At 34.5% G+C, this 20,144-nt stretch overlaps 1 protein-coding gene and 1 long non-coding RNA gene across 2 annotated transcripts; both read right to left on the bottom strand.

Annotated features, from left to right (window-relative positions):
* Positions 1-9,106: 9,106 nt before the first annotated feature.
* On the bottom strand, positions 9,107-11,116 carry LOC127122209 (uncharacterized). The gene is made up of 7 exons (XM_051052586.1): positions 10,982-11,116; positions 10,640-10,887; positions 10,335-10,547; positions 10,138-10,230; positions 9,963-10,064; positions 9,275-9,598; positions 9,107-9,193 (listed from the first exon to the last, which is right to left on the bottom strand). The coding sequence occupies exons 2-7, from the start codon at positions 10,724-10,726 to the stop codon at positions 9,107-9,109; spliced, it is 906 nt and encodes a 301-aa protein (XP_050908543.1). The 5' UTR covers positions 10,727-10,887; positions 10,982-11,116.
* Positions 11,117-11,193: 77 nt separating this feature from the next.
* On the bottom strand, positions 11,194-16,319 carry LOC127121227 (uncharacterized). Its single transcript, XR_007803353.1, has 3 exons — positions 16,210-16,319; positions 11,426-11,577; positions 11,194-11,342 (listed from the first exon to the last, which is right to left on the bottom strand). It is a non-coding gene; the product is annotated as an uncharacterized LOC127121227 (long non-coding RNA).
* Positions 16,320-20,144: the final 3,825 nt, after the last annotated feature.

Below are 20,144 nucleotides of genomic sequence, written 5' to 3' on the forward strand. Positions count from 1 at the left end.
GGGCAAAGCTGGCGCGCAAGGGATCCTTCAAATAAGCTCAGAGGGCATGTATTTAAACCATGAGGGAGTGATATTAGCAGACTTGCATTTGCTTCCAAATTTGGCAATGTCATGCACAAGCTTGCATGGGCGTGTTCAGGCCCATGAAGAAATCCATTTTGGTCCAAATTCAACTGTTCTAAAGTCTCAAGGAAGCTTGAATAGCAAGGCAATGTGAAATGGTGTTTTGAACATTTGAACCTTCCACTTGATGCAAACCTCTTAAGACCATGCGCATCCCTAGCAAACCTCATCCAAAATTCATGAAATAAGACTCTTTGGAAAGCTTAGATCAAGGGGGACAACTTTTATGTTGGACACTTTTTCATTTGGAACTTGGATCATGGTGAATTTTGAGGTGGAAGTTTGGAAATTTCAACATGTTGAAATTGTTTCTAAGTGTTAAGTCATATATCTCAATATTCCACGTTGCTTAACTTTTTATTTGAGCTCCAAATGAGAAACGTGTATTCATAAAAGTTATAGCTATTTCAAAAAAATTCAAAATGGTCACCAATTTCATGTAATTTGGATTTGGAATGATAGAGTTATGCATTTTTGAAGTTGAGGAAAATCACTTGTTCAATGGTATAGGGCAAAAATGAGCTATAATGTATCCTCATATCACATGCTCATAAAAGTTGAATTATCTCTCACTCCAAACATAAAAGTTAAATTAGACATATTTAATTTGATTTTTAAACTTGGAAATATTTCATCTCATAAAAAGTGAGCAAGTTATTGCCTTGGGAAGTTGACTTTCAAATTAGGGTTTAGACAAAACGACCTATAATGTTTCAACATAGAAAATGATTTTACAAGCAAAACTAGATCTAGGTCTAAACATGAAAGTTGTTTGGAATGTAATTTAGAGTAACTTTGATCTTGGATGCCGTTACTTGCCATAATCCCTAATTTTTGCATAAATTTCCCTAAGGTGGGGTACTCAATTTATCGGGATAATATTTTATGTTTTATGTCTCTAAAATTTGCCTGGATCGCCCTTTTGGGTTTTCAATCCACCGAGACGCTCATTTTTTCCTAAGCCACCCTTTTGGGTTTTCGACTTAGCGAATTGTTCTTTTCTTTTTTAGGCGAAGTATCTCTTGACTGCATCTGCGTTCACATGACGAGTGAACTCTTCACCATCCATAGTTGTAAGAGTCAAAGCACCGCCTAAAAAGGCTCTCTTAACAACATATGAGCCTTCATAGTTAGGAGTCCATTTTCCCCTAGAATCTGGTTTAAAAGATAGAATCTTCTTGAGCACAAGGTCACCTTCCCTGAATACACGAGGTCTGACCTTCTTATCAAAAGCTTTCTTCATCCTCTGCTGATATAACTGACCATGACACATGGCAGTCAATCTCTTGTCTTTAATCAAATTCAACTGATCAAATCTGGTCTGACACCATTCAGCTTTAGTCAACTTGGCTTCCATGAGCACACGTAATGAAGGAATCTCAACCTCTACGGGGAGCACTGCTTCCATACCATATACAAGAGGGAAAGGGGTTTCCCATGTTGAAGTGCGGATGGATGTACAATACCCGTGAAAAGCAAATGGGAGCATCACATGCCAATCCTTATATGTCATAACCATCTTCTGAATGATCTTCTTGATATTCTTGTTTGCAGCTTCAACAACCCCATTCATCTTGGGTCTATAGGGAGAAGAATTATGATGTGAGATCTTGAAGTCTTTACAAAGAGCTTCCATCATATTGTTATTCAAGTTCGATCCATTATCAGTAATGATCTTGCTTGGCACACCATAACGGCATATAATCTGATTCTTGATAAACCTTACAATGACTTGCTTGGTTACATTTGCATACGATGCCGCTTCAACCCATTTTGTGAAGTAATCAATTGCCACCAAAATGAAACGATGTCGGTTCGAAGGTTTGGGCTCAATCATGCCAATCATATCGATTCCCCACATGGAAAAGGGCCATGGGGAGGAAATGACGTTCAACAGTTTCGAAAGAACATGAATCTTATCCGCATATATTTGACACTTGTGGCATTTCTTCACAAACTTGCAACCATCATATTCCATTGTCAGCCAATAGTGACATGGTCGCAACATCTTCTTTTCCATTGCATGTCCATTGGAATGAGTACCAAAGGAACCTTTATGGACTTCAGTCATCAATAGGTCTGCTTCATATCTATCCATGCATCTGAGAAAAACCATATCGAAGTTTCTCTTATACAACACATCACCATTCAGGTCGAAACTGCGGGCTAATCTTCTCAAAGTTTTCTTATCTTTCAAAGATGCCTAACAACTCCATCAAATACCATGCCCCAACGAGAACCAGGTTCTGGCCCTTCTTGAAGCAATGGTTCATCACAATCTTTCATTTTTAGGTACAAGATCTCTTCATCAGGAAAATCATACTGCACTGACTGGTAATCTTAAATTGGTTGGTGAGCCAAATGGTCAGCCAAGATACTACCTTTAATTGCTTTCTGGGATCGGTATTCAATATGATACTCTGATAACAACATCTGCCAACGGTAAATTCTCCCAGTTAAAGCAGGCTTCTCAAATATATACTTGATGGGATCCATTTTGGATATCAACCAAGTGGTATGATTCAACATATATTGACGTTGACGCTTAGCAGCCCAAGCTAATGCGCAACAAGTCTTCTCTAGCATAGAATACCGAGTCTCACAGTCAGTGAACTTCTTACTGAGGTAGTAAATTACAAATTCTTTCTTTCCAGTCTCATCTTGCTGATCAAGAACACAACCCATACTATCTTCGAGCACAGTCAAATACATGATCAATGATCTTCCTTCAACAGGTGGAGACAAAATTGGAGGTTCAAGCAGATATTCCTTGATACTATCAAAAGCTTTCTGGAAATCTTCGGCCCAATCACAAGACTCATCTTTCCTAAGAAGCTTGAATATAGGCGCACATGTGGCAGTCATGTGTGAAATGAATCTCGAGATATAATTCAAGCGGCCGAGAAAACCTCTGACTTGCTTCTCAGTTTTGGGCGCAAGCATCTCTTGTATTGCTTTGACCTTGGCAGGATCAACCTCAATACCTTTCTCGTTGACAATAAATCCCAACAACTTACCATAATGGACACCAAAAGTACACTTATTGGTATTCAAGCAGAGTTTATACTTCCTCAAACGCACATGCGGACTTTTCCATCTTTCTTTGGCACATGCACAATATTGGCCACCCATTGCGGATACTCAACGGTCACAAGGAAACTGACATCAATCTACTTTTGCACTTCTTGTTTGATCTTCACTGTTATATAAGGATGCGTTTTTCTCAACTTCTTCTTGACTAGCGGACACTCTGGCTTCAACCGCAATCTATGCTCCACAATCTCAGAATCCAAACCAGGCATGTCTTGATAGGACCAAGCAAACACATCTGAATATTCTTGAAAAAGATCAATCAACCCCTTCTTCACATATGGATACATTTGAGATCCAATCTTGACTTCCTTCGCATCATCTTCGGAACCCAAGTTGACTAACTCAATCTGCTCTTCGAATGGCTGAATGGCTTTTTCTTCATGCTCAAGAAGACGAGACAATTCATCACTCACTTCTTCATCACTTTCCTCCTCAACTTCAAACACAAGGAATTCAAAATTTGGAGAAGGAGAAGGATCATTGTATTCAATGGGGTTAGAAACCAACCTACATAATGATTTCATATTTTGATTTTAGAGAAGTCAATTTGTAACCAAATATTATGTAGATGGACAATTATATTGTTTATTTATGTTTTTTTGTGATTACCATTTTCAGAATAAAGCAAAAAGTAAAAACAAAACATCATAGATGTGGATGAATAAAATTAATTTTATTGATGATCAAATTTGAAATGCCCAATAATGTTCACTTCTCCCTTAGGCATAGGAGAAGGATTTTTAAAACATATAAAAGCAATTACTTAGATTCATGCAAAATAACAGGAATATCAACAACAGTCCAATTGTTGCAAGCCTTTCCATGCGTCACAAATTGGGGCAGTCTTCTTCTTCGTCATCCTCTAGCACAACAGCTAAGTCTTGTTCATTGCCATGAATGAACCTTACGCTACGGAAGCTAAGTTGCATATCCTCAGATCTTGCATCTCATGAACCTTGCTAAAAACCCAGACCGGTTATGCCCTTGTTGTCGGAGACCTCTACCATGTGCCCCCATTGATCAACATTCCCATCTTTAACAATCTTCCTTGCATCTTTTAATGAGGACATAGGTTCCCCAACTCTTTTTTCAGCAGCAATAGATAAGGCTTGGAACGGAGTTCCAAACTTATCCTCAGCTTCAACGTAAGAGAAAGATGACAGGTGGCTAACCAACAATGCCTTTTCCCCGCCAAAAATTACAAGGTTTCCATTCTTGACAAATTTGAGCTTCTGATGCAATATGGAAGTCACAACTCCCGCCTCGTGAATCCATGGCCTTCCCAACAGACATTTGTAGGCCGGGTGGATATCCATTACTTGGAAAGTAATCTGAAAATCACTCGGACCTATCTTCACTGGGAGGTCCACTTCACATATCACTGTTTTGCGTGAACCGTCAAAAGCTTTGACAATTACACCGCTATACCTCATGGGCGCTCCTTGATATGACAGCTTCGACAGTGTTGACTTTGGCAACACGTTCAACGATGATCCGGTGTCAGCTAATACATTGGATATAGCGTCATCTTTGCAATTCATGGAGATATGCAAATCCAGATTATGATTCCTACCCTTCTCAGGGAGTTCTTCATCACAGATGCTGAGATTGTTGCAGGAAGTGATGTTAGCCGCAATATTATCGAACTGATCCATCGTAACATCATGTTCCATAAACGCTTGCTCTAGAACTCTTTGTAGTGCTTCTCTATGCGCTTCTGAATTCATAAGAAAAGACAGTACTGAAATCTTTGAGGGGGTTTGGAGCAGCTACTCCACCATATTAAACTCACTTTTCTTGATCAACCTAAGTACCTCATCATCATCATTAGTCTTCAAGTTGCTGGATTCACTAGACTGGTGCTTTGAAGTGCTAAGTGGATCTACTGCAGGTACTTCCACCTTCTTACTGACAGTTGAATCTTCTACAACTTTTGGGAACACCAACCCAAACACTCGACCGCTACGGGTCACCTTAGTAACATCAGCAATGCTCACTACAGTGCTGGTCGTAGGCAATGGAACCTCTTGACCATCTTTCAACATTGTTGCATTATACTGATACGGAACAACCTTATCGGATGAGTACGGAATTGGGCCCGCTAACCGTATGACCAACGGCGATACCGATCTCTGACTGATGTTGTTACTGTTACTGCTGTTGTACTGAATGACTATTCTTTCTGGATTCTTGAAAGCGGGCACTATGACATTCACATCATGATCTTCATGACAGGATTGAACAATTTGAATGATACCCTCATCCATCAACCGCTGGATGTCTCTTTTCAAAATCTCACAACCTCTCGGGTTGACACTGCAGATAGCAAAACCATCATGGTCATGCTCACAATCGTTCACCATACAAATGTCCTTATGCATCATCACCAAGGACATTCGAATGAAGCGGACATCAAACACTTCGAACTCTCTATAAGACCCCAATTTTGTCCCTAAGATCCCTCATAGCATCCTAACATTGCATTGCATAGCCTCAAGGATCATTGAGCATCTTGGTCCCTTGCCTTTGGGTGGGACTCCTTGTGAGTGGTTTGAGATCACCAAGCATGCTTGAATTGTATATCATTGCTTTTCTTATTTTTGTTTACTTACCAAAAGCACAAAAATATGTCACTAACATCTTTTGTTTGTAGCTTGAGCAATCACAAGGTCAAAAGCTTCTAGGAGGTCATTGGTGCAAAGATATGGCCAAGAGAAGATGAAAGCAAGCATGTTAATGGTTCCCAAAGCTCTCATCCATCAAATATGCCTCCCTAGTATCTCAATTCATCATTTTTGAGCAAAGCAAGTCAAAGGATTTGAGGTTTGTTCCCCAGAGAAGCCCTAATTCATCTGTGCACCACAATGCCTTGCCCATGAAGCAACCTCAGCCCATGGTCAAATACAATCAAGGGAAGTTCTTTAATTCATCATTTCATGCATATTTGAACTTATTTGAGTGTCCTCAACCATCAATTCATCAAGATATTGGTTGTGGACTTGAGAAGTTGATCAGCCAATTCATCTGACTATTTTGAAATGCACTGACACCTAACGTTTTATGTGTTCGCCAAATGGAGATGGTTCCAAAAGCAAAAATGTTCTTAAGGACAATGTGAACAACTTTCATGTTCATCAAAATTTTATTTGAAGCTTGGAAAACCATCTTCCATTCCAATACATTATAGGTCATTTTGACTAAAACCCTAATTTTGGGTCAACTTCCCAAGGACATAACTTATTCATTTTTTATGATTTTGAGGTGGGATAAAATGCATTGGACAGCTTAAGATGTCTACTTCAAATGTTATGTTGAACTAAATTTCAAAATCTCAAAGGAAAGACATGTGATAATGCAAGACATTATAGGTCCTTTTGGGACAAATGCATTAAAAGTCAAAAAAGTCCAACTTCAAGTGCCCATAACTCTTTCATCAAAAATCCAAATGATGCAAAATGTAAGTCCGTTTTGATTATCTTGAAAATATCTACAACTTTGATATTGGAGGTTTTTCTATTTGAAGCTTGCATCATCATAACAGAGGGGCTTGAAAGTTGGCCAATTTTAGACACCTTGCCTTGACATATTTTGCACATCACACTTTAAACTCAAATTTCATAAATTTCCACACTTCAAATGAGTTTTTTCCCAACATAACATTTGTTCCTTATCCAAATAACTTTCCAACCATTACCCACATGCCCATGTTTGGATTTTTTAAATGGTACTTTCGAAGAGATGAATTTTTAGGTACAAAGAAGGAATTCACTTGAAATCTTGGTGCATAAGCAATTGCCTTGCAATTCACACGTCCATTTCCATCTGGCTGGTGTTCAGAACTCATTTGGCATTGTTTTTGGGCCTTATGCATGATCATGCAAGCCCATGCAAAGAAGCTTCACATGCCATGCACACGGATTGCTCACACTCTCCTTGCCATTTTCTCTATAAATAGAGACTTCATTTCACTCATTTGACACGCCTAATTCAATCTGAAATGCTGCAGAATTCTCTCCCTAACCATTACTAAAGAAGCAATTGCATTTTTCTCAAAAAATTTCAGATCTAGAATTCAGCTTCATCTGGTTGTATTCTTAGATCTAATGCTTCTAGACCTTCACTATACATCTCATTGAACTTTTGTTTTGGTAAAGCAAGCAAGACAACAAGCTCAAGCTACCAGAATTCAAGCACACACTCCAACTGGTATTTTCTTCGATTCTCCTAATCCTTTGACCTATTGGCTTAGATTTTGTGTTGGCTGAAGTCCTCTCAATGGAGGCATCATGTTTATGCTTTTAATTTTTGAAATTTATTGAGTTCATGATGAACACTAGATTTTTCCATCTCTGATTTCTCATACTATAGAGATCTAGAGGGAAAATGGATGGTACAGGGATGATGTACATCATCCCAACTTTCTAATGATGTATATATCGCACGTTTTGATGGTGGTTTGAGTTTCTGCATTTTGGCCGGAATCCTGAAGCTCGCCGGAGAAGACGGTGGCTCCGGTGGCTTCATCATCTCCAGATCAAATCTAGGTCGTGCGTTTGAATCTCCAGATTTAATCTCATCCTTTCCTTTTTATGACTTTTTATAATGCGTTGTGCGGCTCAGTTGACTTGGATCCATGGTAAGCGCGCGCTTCATGGCCTCATGATTTGCCAGCTCAATTAATGAGCTTAGATCGGACGGTCCACGCTTTTTCCAATTTCTATTTTCTGTTTTTATTTTCCTTTTATTTTCTTTAATTCCATTTTATTTCAAAAATCAATATCTCTTTCATTATTTATCCAAAAATTATGGGACCAATTGCATTATTTCCCAAATAAATTCTAGTTTCTATTTCTGATTTTTAATTTTTTTTATTTTGTCATTTGATATTTTTTGTGAATTTTCTCTTTTATGGTTATTTTTAATTCATTTTAAATAGTTTTTGATATTAAAAAAATACAAAAATATTTTCCTAACCTATTTGAATGATGATGGATCTATGAAAAATACTCTTATCAATTTTTGAATTGATTTGAGATTTATTTGAGATTTTAGTTCAATTAGGTTATTTTTATTCATTTTTAATTGATTAAAAATAGTTTCTGACTTTTCACCACAAGAAAATTAGCAAATAGTGACGGTTCATTTTGACAGGTCACAACGGTTAGAACCGCCGCAATTTTCATGTTACGACGGTTGTAGCTCTGTCCCAGAAACGTGCGTCGCGAGGCTATATTGCAACGATTGTCAAAACCGTCATACCAACCGTCGTTCTTTCTCACGACAGTTAGAGAAATGACGTAACTTGAATATTGTGACGGTTACCAACCGTCGTGGAATTTCGTTTTGATTTTTGTTTTCATGGTTGATTGCGACGGTTTCAAACCCTCATGGGTGTCACATCCTGACGGTTACCAACCGTCGTGGAATTATGTTTTGATTTAAAAATTTTAAATAAAATTTATTTGGCAACAGTTGAAAGTTGTACTAATTATTTAATTTTTACTTTTAGCAATAGTGTAAACCATTATTAATTTTTATATATAGTATTATTTTTTTTATAATATTTTTTGTTTTTTAATTATTATCTACTAAAATATTTTTTAAAATTATTTCTACTAAAATATTTTTATTTTTGGTATTATTTTTTTGTAATATTTCTTTATCTTTTTATTTTATTTTCTATCACTTTTTAACGTAGTAAAATTAATTCCAATAAAAAACATGTAATATCAAATAAGCATCATGATATCAAAAAAATGGTAGCTCCATAATCATGTCATGTAGTATAAAAAACCAAAAAAAAATATCAAATCATAATCTTATAATAATAAGCATCCTATTGCCAAAAATATAAGGGAACGTTCATAATCTAATTGATTCATAGAAAAGTCTAATTTGTCCTTCTTGATGATCCATTATCTGCAATTCGGTAGCTAGACTCAGAAGAACGTCTTCCATCAACAGGTGATTCCAATCCCTGAAAAAAATATATATTAAAATAATACTCTTTAAAATAATGCTCATGCAATTTAACTTCAAATGCATCAAAATGATATACATGTCTTTCACTAGAATTTTGCATTTGCATTAAGAGTTCAATTTCCTCCTTCCTAGCATTGTCCCTTTGCTTTAAGAATGCGATTGCCTCCATCAATTCATCAATTTTTGAATTCTTTTCTTTAAGTGCATTAATTTCTTCTTGCATTTCCTTTATTTTTTCATTTTCTTCAAAAGAAGACGATGATCTCGTAGATCTATTAATTTGAGATGGCGCAACTCCAAGTCCCATGCTACGAACATATCCATGATGTTCTTTTCCGAATACTTTCTCAAATGCCTCATTTTCAGACACGGAATCCTTAATTGCAGCTTGTAATTTTTCCTGCACATGCAAAAGAGAAAACTGAACTACTGTTTATATAATAAGGATAATTTATATTAGTAATAAGTTCCAATACATTGCACTTTCATACCAAATTATTTATAAAATACAAGTTCTAGTACATTACACTTTCATACCAAAGTATTTTTTTAAATACATAGTCCACTGATTGCACTTTTCTCAACATAGTATTTAAGACCAACTCCACTATTCGCTGCTATATGTGATATGAGAATAGTGCATGCACTTTTCTAAACCCCCATTTATGTACTATATCATGAGACAAAGTAACTATAGAAAAAATAATCATAATTTTTAACTAAGAAGACTAAGAAATATTTCAAAAGAATTAACTTGTACTTACATTATTGTTGTATGCATCTTCATTGACAAAAGACCCATTAGACTTTTTATGAGAAACTACATACATTTCTCCTCTACTGTATGATCGGCCATCTCTTGATTCCTACAAATAAGAACATATATTAATAATTTATACTATTAATCATACAATCAACAATATATAGATTTAGACATACCAACTCATGTTGCTTCCTTGCAAGCGACTTAGATCCAAGTGTATGCGGAGTCTTCAATTTTCCTCTATTCTCGGCATTTTGTTTTGCTATTCTCTACATTGATAACAAATAAAAATACGCGCTATAGATAGGAATAAGATACAATTCCTTACTTATATATTAAAAATAAAATTATACAAGTAAAACACTAATATTACCTGTGTTTTTTCTTTCCGCCTATATTGAACAAAAACAACCCAATCATTTTCCGTAATGCCTTTGCATTTTGGATAATTTTGAAGATTTTCCTCTAAAGTGAGATCCCATCTATAAAATCTTTGAAACAATTGGCAACGGCCATCCTTCCATTTCTTTGTAGCAGAAGCAAGTATGTAATCTTTGTCATGCCCATCATCAGCAACAAAATGGCGCTAACCATAAGAATAAAAATTAGTTGAACAAAGCAAATAATAATCACCATGAAATTAATTTTAAAAAAAATATAATTGTTTATTAATAATACCTTTATCTTTGAATCATAAAACTTTGTTTTTCTATCCAATGGAATATCCCTCCAACTCTCGAACATTATGGGAAAGTCTTTAAACATTCTAATAATTATTCCCAAATACCCTGCTAACAAACCAGCTGCTGGTCCTACTGCACGATGAGTCTTATCCCATTCAAGTATTATCCATGTTCCACCAGGCTCTGATTTTGCAACCAAGTCTTTCACACTTAAACTTGTGTTTGAAACATAACCCTCCTCATCTATCACATAAAAAAGTAAACAAATTAATGTCATAACTCAACTATGTAAAAAAAATTAAATTATTTACAGATACTTTAACCTTAACTTACTTACTAATAACATTTACATCCCAATACTCAGAACTAGTGACTCGAACGACATCTTCTGCCCCATCTTCTACCACAACATCTTCAGTCTCGTCTCCTACCACAACATTTTCAGTATCATCTCCTACCACAACATTTTCAGTATCATCTCCTACCACAACATTTTCAGTCTCATCTTCTACCACAACATCTTCAATTGTAGTTTGGATTGGCGGAGGGGTTATTGTAGTTTGGATTGGTGTAGGGGTTATTGTAGTTTGGATTGGCAGAGAGGCTATTGATGATTTTTGAGTTGTCGTTGAACGTAGGCGCTTCTTGTTTACTTCAAGCTCTCCAGGTTGTACAAACCTCGGACGACCCTTCACAGACTAAATAAAACGCATTAGTGAATATTAGTCAACAATCAATACAATTAATTTGTATAAAGTAGTATTGAGAATTTATTACTAACCGATGATGGTTTTGAAGAAGACGAAGATGATTTGTAAAGGGATTGAGAGATTTTAGTAAGATTGAGAGCCTGCATCTTTTTTTGATTCTCTTCAATTGTTTTGCGGCGAATATCCTCATATGATGAATTCATTCTTTCACAACAAACATCAACTGCAAGAAAAATTATGACTACAAATTTAGTAAATATAACATAAACACAAAGAGTAACATAAATTATGACTACAAATTTAATAAACATAACATAAACACAATAAATTAGAAGATAAATTATGCAATGAAACATAGAGAACAATGCCATCTGTTGGTATTTCATTTCTATAACGATGAATAAACATAAAAAGTAAGAATGTCATACATTAATTAGGGATAAGAAACAAAAAACACAAGTTTCACACGAGTTACAAACAAGCTAGACTTCTTATCAGTAAAAAACTATATATTAATTATTGTTATCATTCGCCACTGAAGTTCCAGGATCATCATTAGAAAAAATTTGTTCCAAATTTTGTGATGGGTATGGCTCAATGGGTGTCATAATTTCATCATTTCCACCCATGTCATACAACTCTCTTGGCTTCAAATGAACAGGTATGCTCCATCCTTGTTCATTCTCATCATCCACATAAAAAACCATTTGAGCTTCTGACGCTTGAATGTATGGCTCATTATCTTCATGTTCCTCAGTATGGAGTAGTCTTGCAAAGTTTATAGAGGTAAAACCCAACTTATCTATCTTAATGCCTCTTGGATTTATGGTATTAGCCCATTCACATTTAAACATGGGCACTATGAAGCCATCATACGAAAGCACAATAATGTTTATCAATCTTCCATAATAAGGCACCCCTCCAAATCTCATTTGGGTATCACTATTGCTTGAATAACTTCGTGTCCCAAACATGCCAAAAACTCCACTATTTTGAGTTTTTAAAAGATTGTCTCGTTCCAACGTTCGAAACTTGAACCCATTTTCATTGAATGCGGTAAACCTTTTAACTTTATCATAAGGGCCATGAGCAAGACTAATGAGGACATCTTTATCTGGTCCATCAATGTTGTCAAGATTGTTGCAAATCTATACACGATACAACATCCAATTAGTCTTGTTATTAAAAACTAATTCAATACAAACATCTATTTTTGTACGAAAACTCACACGATTGCGGAACCAATGAGCAAACTCTCTATGAACCTTCTTGTCTATCTCAGAAGCACTTCTTTGACCGCGTCTCATTTGGTTCTGAGTAATACTTCGGAACTGCCTATTTGGTTATTCGATATTAGATGTAAAAAGAAATCTTAATAGTGTAGATGAAACAACTTAAATGGAATAAAACTACTTACTTTAGATAGTCATCAACTATTGGGCAATTCGTTAAAACGTGTCTATGAGCCTGCAACTTTTCAATTGGTGTTTGGGTGTAATATGAAGATCCACCCATAGGTTTTCCGACTCTAGGAAATAATTCTGTTACACGTGAACCTGTTTGGATATCACCAATAGGTTCATCATCTACACGTCCAGATTGATTCCATCTAGTCTCAATGTTTTCTATATATCTTGAACAAAATGTAAGAATCTCTTCAAAACGGTATCCTTCTGCAATAGACCCTTCTGGTTTTTCCTTATTACGCACATGAGATTTAAGTTTTCCCAAGTACCTATTATTGAACCAAAATTGTATTAGTTAATTTTTTTACTTTACTTTCTAAGTTAATATCATTACAACAAATTCACATAGTTTACCTTTCAACAGGATACATCCACCGATAATGAACAGGACCTCCAAGCTTAACCTCTTCAACAAGGTGAACAACCAAGTGAACCATAACAGTGAAGAACGAGGGAGGAAATAACATTTCCATGTGGCATAAAGTGAGGACAATTTGGTTTTGCATTTTTTCCAAGTCTTCAATTTTCAATGCCTTACCACATAGTTGTCTAAAGAATGAGCACAACTCAATCAATACTGCTGAAATCTCATGAGGTAATGTTGTGCGAATGGCTAATGGTAGAAGTTGTTCCATTAATATATGACAATCATGACTCTTCATCATTCCATTCACCTTGAGATTTACCAAGTCAATGCATCTAGATATGTTGCTTGACTAACCATCAGGCACCCTAATATTCTTTAAAATTGTTAAAAAATTCCTCTTATCTTTACCAGTTAGACTAAAGGCCGCAGGAGAAATTCTACCATTTTCATCAGGCCAAAGATTAGGTCTTATGCCCGTATTTTGAAGATCTTCTCGAGCTTTAAAATGGTCTTTACTCTTTTGCCTATCATTTAGTAAAGTAAATATGATATTATCGCATACATTTTTCTCAATATGCATCGGATCAAGATTATGGCGCAGAAGATTATCCTTCCAATACGGAAGTTCAAAAAATATGCTTTTCTTTTTCCATTGTTGAGGATGACCTTGTGTAGGATCACATTGTGTACTATCACCTTCTACAGGTTGTCCCTCATGTTTTCTTTTTACCGATTTTTCTTTCACTGGCTTTTTACCAAAGACAACTTTAACCTCTTTAACCTGTTCAAAAATTTGATGTCCAGATAATGTTCTCGGTGGACTCCGTATTTCTTGTTCACCATTAAAGTGGATCCTATTCAATCTAAACCTATGTCTCTGATTAAGGAAACGACGATGACCCATAAAACACCATTTACGGCTAGCTTTAAGACGGAGAGAAGTAGTTCCAAAGTTACACGATGGGCAAGCAAGTCCTGTGTATGTGTTCCATCCAGAAAGTGCACCCAAACCTGGAAAGTCACTAATCGTCCACATCAAATTTACATGTAACGTGAACATCTCTTTCTTGAAAGAATCATATGTATCCACACCATTTGTCCATAACTCCTTCAACTCTTTGACTAAGGGTTGTAAATATACATCAATATTATTTCCTGGTGCTTCTTTACCAGGAATTATCATTGACATTATAAACGATGTCTGCTTCATGCAAACCCATTGAGGAGTGTTATATGGAATGAGAACAACTGGCCAAATACTATTATTTGTACTCATCACACCAAATGGATTAAAACCATCACTAGCCAATGCAAGACGCACATTTCGTGGATCTGATGCAAACCAAGTATGTGTGAAGTCAAATTTCTTCCAAGCATCTGAATCTCTAGGATGCCTTAACATTCCATCATTGTTAGTATCATTCACATGCCATCTCATATCCTCGGCCGTCTTTGACGACAAAAATAATCTTTGTAATCGAGGTTTTAATGGAAAATAACGAAGAACCTTGGCTGGAATTTTCTTCTTTTTCTTGTTAACATGGCCCTCTTCATTTGATTTCCATTTCGAAGTGTTACAAGTTTTGCAAGTCTCTCTCTCTTCATCTTCTCCCCAATAAAGCATACAACCGTTTGGACATGCAGGTATCTTTACATAATTCAAACCCAATTTTGTGATTGATTTCTTGGCTTCATAGAACGAACTTGGAATGTTTGCATATTCAAATGCATCTTTTATTAACTCTAAAATCATTGTCATTGCCTTCTCACTCAATCCACATAAACACTTTATATGGTACAACTTTACCAAAAAAGATAATCTTGAATATTGTCTACACCCTTCATATAAAGGTTGTTCTCCTTCTCTAGCCAATTCATAGTATTCCTTGGCCTCATTTCTTTCCTGAGTTAAACTTGGCATCACATAATCTTCTTGGTAAATCTCAAAATTTGATGCAGATGGTATTTCATTAGCATGATTCTTATCAACTCCAAATGCATCATTGATCATGTTCTGAATAGAATCTTCGACAATGATATTATCCTCAACCATATTTGGAGTAGTACTATGGGAGATAGTACTATGTAGTACAGAGGACTCTCCATGATGAATCCAAATGGTGTATCCCTGCGGAAATGGTGACCACATTAAGTGGTCGAACATGTCACTCCTACTCTTTGATTTTCTGAAACCACAACGTTTACAAGGGCATATTACTACGTCGTTTTCTTTTTCACCTTTAAATGCAAAGTTAATAAATTCTTTTATCCCTTGTTGATACGCAATCGATGATTGTGGCTTAGTAATCCATGACTTATCCATTTCTTCAAAAAATAAAAATATAGATATTATATTATTTGTTCAAGAGCTCTAGTACTATTTAATAAAAAATAACCAATCACATATTTGCATAACATAGAAAAAATCATGAATATTAATACGAAAACATGTTATTTTGAATACAAACTCACAAAATTGTTTCCTTCTAAGTTTAATTTCAATATTTATTCTCTATGATCCTTACTACAAGTCAAGCCCGGTCCAAGGGGCAGGCAAGTAAGGCATATGCCTAGGACCTCGTGTTTTTAATAATATTACTAGTATTTTGGTGGTGCTTTTTATATTGTTAGTTAAAGTGTCTTTGATGGTTAGAATACTACAAAATTTCAATCTAATCTTAGATAGTAACACAATTAAAATTTAATTTTGGCATATTGTATTTCAGAGTAAATCTTTTTACCAGTGTTTTAGTAAAATATAAATAAATATACTCAACATCATAATGACCATCTAAGCTTTTGTACGTTAAAAATTACCACTACTCCAATTTCAGAGTACAGAATGAACAGTACTCCAATTTCACTAAAAATACCACTACTCCAATTTCACTAAAAATCCCATTACTCGATGAACATTTCAAATAAAAGTAACCTTGAATTTTAATTATAACATACAATCAATCAAAATTAAGGATAAAATCATATCGTAAAGACACACTCAAATTGAAGGATGAAATCATACCTCAACGACACACAAACATTTGTAGAGAATGTTGACCTTGCAACTCACAAACAAAGTTGAAGAACGCAAACAAGGAGTAGCGAAGCAACTACACGGGAAAAATTGTCTGTAACAAAAATCAAAGTAGCTTATCAGTAATTGATAGAAAACATGATATGCATAATGTGAAAAAATGTATAACTGTAGCCATAGGAATTATGACAGGGCACAAATTATGACAATGACACAAATCTTTTTACCAGTGGTTTAGTAAAATATTGATAAATAAACTCAACATCATAATGACCATCTAAGTTTTTGTACATTAAAAATTAACGGACTATATTTCCAATTTATAATTTAGAGTGAGAAATAAACTATAAATTTTAGATTCTTTTACTATTACTTTTTGTAAAGCCTATAGTTATAATGCATATCTTATGTGCCTATGTTTCCAATTGAACAAGGACACTAACAAGAACAAGAAATCTTCAAATTGCTTACTGATATGCAGAATGAACAGTACTCCAATTTCACTAAAAATACCACTACTCCAATTTTAGTAGTGTTGGCATTAGAATTGGCAAATCTAAGGCTATCAAATTTGTTATTGATGCATTGAAGTAGATAAGAGATAGTTTTAGTGACTAAAAATGACACAAGTATAAGTTGAAATATAAAGTATGTGCCATATATATTATATGAAATGGATGGACAATTAGCTCAACAAACGACATTATATTTTAGTAAGAACTCAACATTTTTTGACAGAGCATATTGAAATACATGCACTTGCATAGAGGTTATTTTAGACGCAAAGTATAGAATATCTATGAAGGAAGACTCAATTTGTATAATTATTGATAACATACATAAATAAATAAAAACAACCCTTAGAAAATCCATTTAAAACACTATAAAGAACAAAAAAAACAAATCAATTTTCAACACTATACACAGAAAAAAAACAAATCGATTTTGAATACTATAAAGCATAGAAAAACTGAACCATTTCAAATACTTGAGAAAAAACAGAAGTTGTTAACACAAACACTCAACAAAGGTAAACATCGGTCCATTTGAAACAATATAAAGCACATAAGAAAAAAACATTTGAAAATTATACAAACACAGAAAAAACAGAAGTTATTAAATGTGTAGAAAAGTAGTATGAAAGCAGAATGACAAATCCGATATAACGGAAAAATGCACAGGAAGAAGATAATGAAAGCCCTGAAATGTAGTATATTAACGGGGAATAAATTTTACAGAAAATCAAAAGAAGAAACAGACAAGGATGTTAAAGATGAAATATGCTTTCTAGGCATGAGATATTGTATTTTTATGTACTGTAGTATTAACTCTCATTTACAGAGTCAGAGAAATGGAATTGAAATAAAGAACAAGAAATCTTTAAATGGAATTGAAATAAAGAACAAGAAATCTTTAGAGTGAGAAATAAACTATAAATTTTAGATTCTTTTACTATTACTTTTTGTAAAGCCTATAGTTATAATGCATATCTTATGTGCCTATGTTTCCAATTGAACAAGTACACTAACAAGAACAAGAAATCTTCAAATTGTTTACTGATATGCAGAATGAACAGTACTCCAATTTCACTAAAAATACCACTACTCCAATTTCACTAAAAATACCACTACTCCAATTACACTAAGGGAGGTGTAGTAGTGTGGCATTAGAATTGGCAAATATAGTTTGTGTGACATGAAATGCCAAAATATGTTCAAAGCAAGAATATATTTTGTATTGAAAATATGGAGCAATCATGATTTATCCTTGAAGAAGTAGTTGTTTATTTCAACAAGAATATATTATGTATCGAAATAACGCAGCAAGAGCCGAATATGTTTGTAGCAGTAGTTGTATGATGAAGCAAGAATTAATCTGATATATCAAATTTGTTACTGATGCATTGAAGTAGATAAGAGATAGTTTTAGTGACTAAAAATGAAATAAGTATAAGTTGAAATATAAAGTATGTGCCATATATATTATATGAAATGGATGGACAATTAGCTCAACAAATGACATTATATTTTAGTAAGAACTCAACATTTTTTGACAGAGCAGATTGAAATACATGCACTTGAATAGAGGTTATTTTAGACGCAAAGTATAGAATATCTATGAAGGAAGACTCAATTTGTATAATTATTGATAACATACATAAATAAATAAAAACAACCCTTAGCAAATCCATTTAAAACACTATAAAGAACAAAAAAAACAAATCAATTTTCAACATTATACACAGAAAAAAAACAAATCGATTTTCAATACTATAAAGCATAGAAAAACTGAACCATTTCAAATACTTGAGAAAAAACAGAAGTTGTTAACACAAACACTCAACAAAGGTAAACATCGGTCCATTTGAAACAATATAAAGCACATAAGAAAAAAACATTTGAAAATTATACAAACACAGAAAAAATAGAAGTTATTAAATGTGTAGAAAAGTAGTATGAAAGCAGAATGACAAATCCGATATAACGGAAAAATGCACAGGAAGAAGATAATGAAAGCCCTGAAATGTAGTATATTAACGGGGAATAAATTTTACAGAAAATCAAGAAGAAACAGACAAGGATGTTAAAGATGAAATATGCTTTCTAGGCATGAAATATTGTATTTTTATGTACTGTAGTATTAACTCTCATTTACAGAGTCAGAGAAATGGAATTGAAATAAAGAAGCTCCTACATATGAAAGAATGTTACAAAACTAACTCTGCAAATACATTCATCATCATAATTTGGCTTCATTTAACAACTAATTTGTACCAGGAAAAATTACAAAAACTCAGTACCTTCATCATCATAATTTGGTAAAATTATAATAACTAATCATATATGAAACATAGTTTCAAAATATAATCCAATATGCTATAGAAGATAAATTTTTTTCTAAATGTGTATTTACAGTTACAACAAGTAGAGTTTAATTACATCTACACCAAAAAAAATTCTTCAAGTTCAACCCAACTCAAAATTGTTTTCAGTTACATTAGAAAATTGTTTCCAACTACATCAGATTCACCCATAATAGAGATAAAAGAAAAAAAACCTCAGAAATTAAAAGAAATAGGAGGATCTAACATCATTCTCACACTACAAAAATGCATCCACTCCACCCATAATACATACAAGATGAAAAATGGAAGGAAAAACACCCATGGATATGCAATATGAAAGGAAAAACACACATATTAGCAAAAGTAACTTAGGGTTTTTACAGACAAACCTGTTAAGATTTATGGTGATGGTGATTCCTTTGACGGTGATGTGAGTTGAGAGAGAGATACCAAGGCGCGGTTATGGACGAATTTGTATCGAGCTGAGAGAGATACTCATAAGCAGTACGTGAAGCAAAGCAATTTTTCTTAGTTTTGGAACACAACCCTAAATGTTCCCCTCTTTCTCCAATAAGCAAGTGTTATGGATATTTTAGGTATGAATGTTTTTCAATCGTCGTACGTTTCCCTCTCCAATTTTACGTGAACAAAGGAAAAATGATAAATTTTCAGAGCGCGGGTGTTTAAAGGTTTAGACAGCGACGGTTGGTTCACCGTTTTGACCTTTGAGAAATTTCCAGCATGTCTTTAAAGGTTTAGGCAGCGACGGTTGGTTCACCATTGTGACCTTTGAGAAATTTCCAGCATGTGTTTAATGGTTTAGGCGGCGACGGTTGGTTCACCGTTGTGACCTTTGAGAAATTTCCAGCATGTATTTAAAGGTTTAGGCGGCGACGGTTGGTTCACAGCTGCGATCTTTGATGAGTTTTTCAGGATCTATATTTTAGGGGGCGACGGTTTTGTACCGTTGTGACCTATATTTTAGGGCGGTTCTTGTGACCGTCGTGAATTCAAGTTTAAGGCAATTTAATGATAACCGTCGCAATATTTATTAATTTTTTTAAAATGTAAGGGCGGT

The sequence above is a fragment of the Lathyrus oleraceus genome, chromosome 2 (genome assembly GCF_024323335.1).
Source record: "Lathyrus oleraceus cultivar Zhongwan6 chromosome 2, CAAS_Psat_ZW6_1.0, whole genome shotgun sequence".
Lineage (NCBI taxonomy): Eukaryota > Viridiplantae > Streptophyta > Magnoliopsida > Fabales > Fabaceae > Lathyrus > Lathyrus oleraceus.